The following is a 7,629-nucleotide window of genomic DNA, read 5'->3' on the forward strand; positions in this document are numbered from 1 at the left end:
CTTTCCCCCCCTTTCCTGTCCGGACACTTTCACCCCTTCCAGTCCAGGCCAATTTCAGCTTTCAGCTACTATCACACTTTGAATGACAATTGCGCGGTCATGCAATACTGTACCCATATGAATTTTTTAGCATTTTTTTGAGACAGATAAAGCTTTATTTTGATGGTATTTATTCACCGCTGGGATTTTTATTTTTTTTTGCTATGTAAATAAAAATGTCCAAAAATGTTGAAAAAAGTGTTTTCTTATAAAATTTTGCAAATAAATAATATATAAATCCTGTATAATAATAATAATAATAATAATAATATTATTTCATCATAAATCCAGGCCAAAAATGTATTCTGTTACCTTTTAAGTAAAAAAAAAAAAAAAAAAACCCAAATTAGTTTAACACAAAAATTATAATTTTTAAACATTTTTTTATGATTATTTATGCTTTCTTTTTTAACATACTGTCACCCTAGCAGTACAGTGTCACCCTGGTGACATTGTACTACTTGTGGAGGGTGATAAAGATTTTTATTTATTTATTTTTTTTTAACACGGATTGCTTTTACACCCATAAAGGCTGTAAAAGCAATCATTTCCTCTTTCTCTCTGGCTGCATTCTTGCAGCCATTGCGAAATACTGAGTGAGCTGTGATTGGTCACAGCTTGTCACATGGTACAAGGCTGTTGAGAATGGCCCTGTACCATGTGACCTCTGTGATCATTCACAGATTTCACACGTAGTAAGCAATAATGTCAGACGTGACATCTTGCTTACTACTGTGCATGTGATCACCGATTGGCCAATCGGTGATCACATGATCGGGACGTCGCAGAGAGGTCCGGTACAACTATCTGTGTTTAAGAGACACAGCGGGCACTGGATCGTGGTGCCGTGCGCTCCCAGGGAGCGTGCACAAGCAGGGGGCCGGGAAAGCCGTTTATAAACAGCCACCTGACCCTGCACTGCCACCGTCCTGCCATTTATATACAACGGCCAGACAGGAAGGGGTTAATAGAACGCAAATATGTGGCCGCTCAGGGTCTAGGCCCAGACGCCGGGAGGCCACACATTTGCGTTCGGCCGGAGCCAAGAGATTAAGATATGGCATCCGCCAAGCCGGGAATCAACGAATCGTTTACATCAGACGATACTCACTCCATGAGGAAGGCTTTATACATGCTGAGCCCCAGGAGGACAGTCACAGGAAGGCGGAAGTGAGTGGGGAGGTCGTACCGTGTCCACATCCACACGAGGGCAGCTACAGCCATGTAATGAACCTGAGGACGCAGGAGGAGAAGGTCAACAAGTGCAATCAGAGCATCGCGAGGGGAGAAACCCCAGCAAACCGCACAAGGAGAGCATGTCCTACCAAGCTGATGTTGGAATCGATGCTCATTTGGATATATTTCCAATCGAATTCAATTCCTCGAGCACCGACCCAGAGAGGCAGACACCTGAGGGGGGAAACAAAAAAGGAGGCGACTTATAAAGGATGGAGTAAGCCTCATCTTCCTGTACTAGGTGGGTTCTCCGCATCTGAATATTGGCTGTTGCCATGGTTGACAGCTTTTTTTTTTTTTTTCACTATAGCTCACAGAATTAGCTGTCACTTTCCCCTGAGCTAAAGGATACTTTGTTTCTTTTATCCTGGGAAACAAACTAAAAGGAAACATTATTTCTTTTATCCTGGAAAACAAACTAAAAGGAAACATTATTTCTTTTATCCTGGGAAATAAACTAAAAGGAAACATTGTTTCTTTTATCTCGGGAAATAAACTAAAAGGAAACATTGTTTCTTTTATCTTGGGGAAATAACTAAAAAGGAAACATTGTTTCTTTTATCTTGGGGAAATAAACTAAAAGGAAACATTGTTTCTTTTATCTCAGGAAATAAACTAAAAGGAAACATTGTTTCTTTTATCTCAGGAAATAAACTATAAGGAAACATTGTTTCTTTTATCTCAGGAAATAAACTATAAGGAAACATTGTTTCTTTTATCTCAGGAAATAAACTAAAAGGAAACATTGTTTCTTTTATCTCAGGAAATAAACTATAAGGAAACATTGTTTCTTTTATCTCAGGAAATAAACTAAAAGGAAACATTGTTTCTTTTATCTGGGGAAATAAACTAAAAGGAAACATTGTTTCTTTTATCTTGGGGAAATAAACTAAAAGGAAACATTGTTTCTTTTATCTCGGGGAAATAAACTAAAAGGAAACATTGTTTCTTTTATCTCAGGAAATAAACATTGTTTAACCCCCAGGTCTATATGGGGGTACAGACCTTCTGTTATGGAGCTGCAGAAAGTAAACAGACAAGTGTGCTGATGTCAGTACCATGCTGCTGGCACTTTCTGTGAATCCCCCCGGCATGGTGGCTGATGGGACTTCCCCTTCACAGATTCCCGTGAACAGATAACACGGCTGTACGTGGTTTTGCCCGCCAACATCAAATATCAACAAGAGGAAGCAAGAAGCCCCATTTGATTCAGTTGAGTGGAGGGAAGGGGTGCGATTAGAGGGTGTGAGGACTGGAGAACGTGACGTTTCATGAAATATGGCATCAGTGGCTGAGTATGTCCTATTGAAAGGTTCGCTGCCACAGAAAATCCTTACTACAGAGGATTCCACAGAAGCAGCTCAGTGTGGCTCACGGCTCAGAGAACTCACCAATGAAGGGAAAGAAGACGAGTCGTACGTTTCTCACCTAGACATGACCAGCTCTGCCGTCGCCCATCCCATGGCCGCCACCATTATTTTATACTCTCCCTTCCCCGCATTCCTGGACATGACTAAGTGCAGCCCCAGGAGGTCCGCCAGGTCAACTGTGGCCTTCATAAACTCCTAGGAGGAGAGAAAACATTCCAATCAAACCAATATTAAACAATGAAACGTCAGCAAAAAAAAGCCAAAAAAACAAAAAACAACACTGATGAAATACGCACAGGCTGAAACAGTCTGATATCCAATCTAGGAGGAACACGGGAGGTGTACAGTACACGCCATGCTCCTGACCCTCCCACCTTGCATTTACAGACAATTCCCAGCTGCCAAAATGACAGCTGGGGGTGCCGAGTACATTCAGCAGCTCTAATAAAAAAGCTGACCGCCTGGTACATCATCTACAAGTATTCCTCTCACTGATCTCTTTTACATACACACTATATTGCCGAAAGTATTGTCCCCACCCTCCACATCATGTGATTCAGGTGTTCCAATCCCCTCCACATCATGTGATTCAGGTGTTCCAATCCCCTCCACATCATGTGATTCAGGTGTTCCAATCCCCTCCACATCATGTGATTCAGGTGTTCCAATCCCCTCCACATCATGTGATTCAGGTGTTCCAATCCCCTCCACATCATGTGATTCAGGTGTTCCAATCCCCTCCACATCATGTGATTCAGGTGTTCCAATCCCCTCCACATCATGTGATTCAGGTGTTCCAATCCCCTCCACATCATGTGATTCAGGTGTTCCAATCCCCTCCACATCATGTGATTCAGGTGCTCCAATCCCCTCCATATCATGTGATTCAGGTGCTCCAATCCCCTCCATGGACACAGGTGTATACAATCAAGCCCCTAGGCATGCAGACTGCTTCTACAAACATTGGTGAAAGAATGGGTCGCTCTCAGGAGCTCAGTGGCTCCAAGCGTGGTCCCGTGATAGGTGGCTACCTGGGCAATAAGTCCATCCGTGACATTTCCTGGCTACTAAATATTCCACACTCAACTGTTAGTGGGATTATAACAAAGTGGAAGCCACTGGGAACAACAGCAACTCAGCCACCAAGTGGTAGGCCACGTCACATGACAGGGCGGGGTCAGCGCATGCTGAAGCGCACAGTGCGCAGAAGTCACCAACTGTCTGTAGAGTCAATAGCTAAAGACCTCCAAACTTGGTGTGGCCTTCAGATGAGCCCAACAACAGTGCGTAGAGAGCTTCATGGAATGGGTTTCCATGGCCGAGCAGCTGCATCCAAGCCTTCCATCACCAAGTGCAATGCAAAGCGTCGGATGCCGTGGTGTAAAGCACGCCGCCACTGGACTCTAGAGCAGAGGAGACGTGTTCTCTGGAGTGACCAATCACACTTCTGTCTGGCAATCCGATGGACGTGTCTGGGTTTGGTGGTGGCCAGGAGAACAGTACTTGCCTGACTGCATTGTGCCAAGTGTAAAGTTTGGTGGAGGGGGGATTATGGTGTGGGGTTGTTTTTCAGGGGTTGAGCTTGGCCCCCTAGTTCCAGTGAAGGGAACTCTTAAGGCAACATTTTGGACAACTTTGTGGGAAGAGTTTGGGGATGGCCCCTTCCTGTTCCAACATGACTGCCCCCCAGTGCACAAAGCAAGGTCCATAAAGACATGGAGGAGCCAGTTTGGGGTGGAGGAACTTGACTGTCCTGCACAGAGTCCTGACCTCAACCCCATAGAACACCTTTGGGATGAATTAGAGTGGAGACTGCGAGCCAGGCCCCCTCCCCCGACATCAGTGCCTGACCTGACAAATGTGCTTCTGGAAGAATGGTCCAACCTTCCCATAGACACCCTCCTAAACCTTGTGGACGGCCTTCCCAGAAGAGTTGAAGCTGTTATAGCTGCAAAGGGCGGGGCCAACTCAATATTGAACCCTACGGACTAAGACTGGGGGGCCATTAAAGTTCATGTGTGTGGAAAGGGCGGGGCCAACTCAATATTGAACCCTACGGACGAAGACTGGGGGGGCCATTAAAGGTCATGTACGTGGAAAGGCCGGCCAACTCAATATTGAACCCTACGGACTAAGACTGGGGGGGGCCATTAAAGGTCATGTGCGTGGAAAGGGCGGGGCCAACTCAATATTGAACCCTACAGACTAAGACTGGGGGGGGCCATTAAAGGTCATGTGCGTGGAAAGGGCGGGGCCAACTCAATATTGAACCCTACGTACTAAGACTGGGGGGCCATTAAAGGTCATGTGCGTGGAAAGGCCGGCGGCCCAATATTTGGGGCAATATAGTGCATCTCTTGAAGTATTGGACTGTAGTTCCCTTTTATGCCAACAATCCCTCCCCCGATAATCCTGCAGAACTTAGGAAAGGGACGAGCGGAAGGAGAACAGAGAAGAGCGTTTCTGATCTCACCCCAATGAAGTCGTACGCTCCGGCTGCTCCTTCCCATGTCGGAAAAACGTCGCCAAGAAAAGCATCTGTAATACAAATGTAACAATGTCCATGGTGAGCCCGAAACACACTACCACCTAGAACACCCCAAACACTACCCCCTCCCCCACTCTACACCAACCAGAACCCCCCTCCCCATTCTACACCAACCAGAACCCCCCTCCCCTACACCAGCCAGAACCCCCCTCCCCCAATATACCGAGAACCACCAAAAAACTACCCCCTCCCCCCACTCTACACCATCAAGAACCCCCCTCCCCCACTCTACCTAGAACACCCAAAAAAACTACTCCCTCCCCCACTCTACCTAGAACACCCAAAAAACTCCCCCCACTCTACCTAGAACACCCAAAAAACTACCCCCTCCCCCCTTGTACACCAACCAGAACCCCCCTCCCCCCACTCTACCTAGAACACCCCAAAAACTACCCCTTCCCCCACTTTACACCACCAAGAACCCCCCTCCCCTACCTAGAACACCCCAAAAACTACCCTCCCCCTCTACACCACCCAGAACCCCTCCCCCCACTCTAGAGCACCCCAAAAAATACCCTCCCCCCCTTACCTTGCAGAGTTGGACACACAGGTAGGTGGCCCCGGCCTGCACACATCTCCAGAAGGCGTTGTACTCGGAGCTGCAATACACACAGAGAGTCAGTCAGGGGCCCCTCACCCACCCCCGGGGCCCCCCACCACCGCCCCTCCTCCACTTACAGGCCGCTGCACTTGTAGGTGATGAAATACGGGAAATAGGCGAGAGCGAAACAATTCCCGAAATGGAAGAGCGTCATGGCGACCCTCCGCTGCAGCCTGTCCCTGCCACCGAACCCTCCTGTCACCCTCGCCTCTCGTTGCGCCTGCGCCGTACAACCCCTGACACACTGCGCCTGCGCCGTACACACCTGTCAGCCCCCGACTGCGACTGCGCCTCACCTCACGTGTCCTGTGCGGGCTGTCAGGGCATTCCGCATGCGCACTGGAGCAACTCAGTACGAAACGTCTTGTGACCGGTCCATGGCTTGGAGTTGGTTGCTGGGCAACTCGTCTGTCCTATTCAACCAATGCAAAGCCTGTCACCGCCCACCGCCCTCTTTTACTGATGAAAGTGTGGCCTATCCTGCGCTTGGTTTTATCTCAGCACTTATTCTCTATTCTACTCTGTGATTGGTCAGAGGGAGCATAACAAGCGCTGCAAGTGTGGCCTATCCTGCAATTGGTTTTATCACAGCAGTCATGTTTTACGAGATTGCCAATCACTTCAAAGACAAGATTGACGTAATTCGTAGGGATGTCCCTGCACCCCCCCCCCCCACCTAGCATCCCTCACACAATAACCCCCTCAACACTTCGCTCCCTTCACCTCACCACCACCGAAGAGGTTACTAAGATTTCCGAAGCCCCCCTCACCACCTGGACCCTCACCACCTGTCCCCTCACCACCTGCCCCCTGTCCCCTCACCACCTGTCCCCTCACCACCTGCCCCCTGTCCCCTCACCACCTGTCCCCTCACCACCTGCCCCCTGTCCCCTCACCCCCTGTCCCCTCACCACCTGCCCCCTGTCCCCTCACCACCTGTCCCCTCACACCTGTCCCCTCACCACCTGTCCCCTCACCACCTGGACCCTCACCACCTGCCCCCTGTCCCCTCACCACCTGCCCCCTGTCCCCTCACCACCTGTCCCCTCATCCCCTGTCCCCTCACCACCTGCCCCTGTCCCCTCACCACCTGCCCCCTGTCCCCTCACCACCTGCCCCCTGTTCCCTCACCGCTTGCCCCGTCCCCTCACCACCTGCCCCCTGTCCCCTCACCGCTTGCCCCGTCCCCTCACCACCTGCCCCCTCACCACCTGCCCCCTGTCCCTCACCACCTGCCCCCTGTTCCCTCACCGCTTGCCCCGTCCCCTCACCACCTGCCCCCTGTCCCCTCACCGCTTGCCCCGTCCCCTCACCACCTGCCCCCTCACACCTGCCCCCTGTCCCCTCACCACCTGCCCCCTGAACCCTCACAACTCCTGCGGTCCCCCTCCCCCTCCATCCTACGCTCCCTCACCCACATCTTCAATCTCTCCCTCTCTACAGGCGCATTCCCCTCCACCCTTAAGCACGCGCACATCACCCCCATACTCATAAACCCTCCCTGGACCCCACCGACCCGAACAACCTCAGACCCATCTCCCTGCTGCCACTCACTTCCAAACTCCTCGAACATTTAGCCTACAATCACCTGAGCTCCCACCTCACCAACAACAACCTCCTTGATCCCCTACAGTCCGGCTTCCGTCCCCTACACTCCACTGAAACCGCCCGACTCACCTCACCAACGACCTGCTAACCGCCAAAGCTAATGGCCACCATTCAGTCCTCCTATTCCTCGACCTCTGCGCGGCCTTCGACACAGTCCACCACCCCCTCCTCCTCAAAAAACTACACTCCCTCGGCCTCAGAGATTCTGCTCTCTCCTGGCTCTCCTC

At 50.2% G+C, this 7,629-nt stretch overlaps 1 protein-coding gene across 1 annotated transcript in view; it reads right to left on the bottom strand.

Moving 5' to 3' along the window:
• The window catches only part of TMEM147 (transmembrane protein 147), a 6,833-nt gene extending 800 nt beyond the window's left edge, over nucleotides 1–6,033 (bottom strand). The window contains 7 exon segments of the mRNA XM_089660424.1: nucleotides 1,151–1,272; nucleotides 1,365–1,449; nucleotides 2,704–2,840; nucleotides 5,119–5,165; nucleotides 5,168–5,183; nucleotides 5,723–5,792; nucleotides 5,872–6,033. Of these exon segments, the coding sequence (XP_089516550.1) occupies nucleotides 1,151–1,272; nucleotides 1,365–1,449; nucleotides 2,704–2,840; nucleotides 5,119–5,165; nucleotides 5,168–5,183; nucleotides 5,723–5,792; nucleotides 5,872–5,948 (554 nt within the window). The 5' untranslated portion in view covers nucleotides 5,949–6,033.
• Between the last annotated feature and the right edge of the window lie 1,596 nt (nucleotides 6,034–7,629).

This window comes from Staurois parvus, unplaced genomic scaffold (assembly GCF_062004578.1).
Source record: "Staurois parvus isolate SC_StPar_1 unplaced genomic scaffold, SC_StPar_1.0 ptg001242l, whole genome shotgun sequence".
Taxonomy (NCBI): Eukaryota; Metazoa; Chordata; class Amphibia; order Anura; family Ranidae; genus Staurois; species Staurois parvus.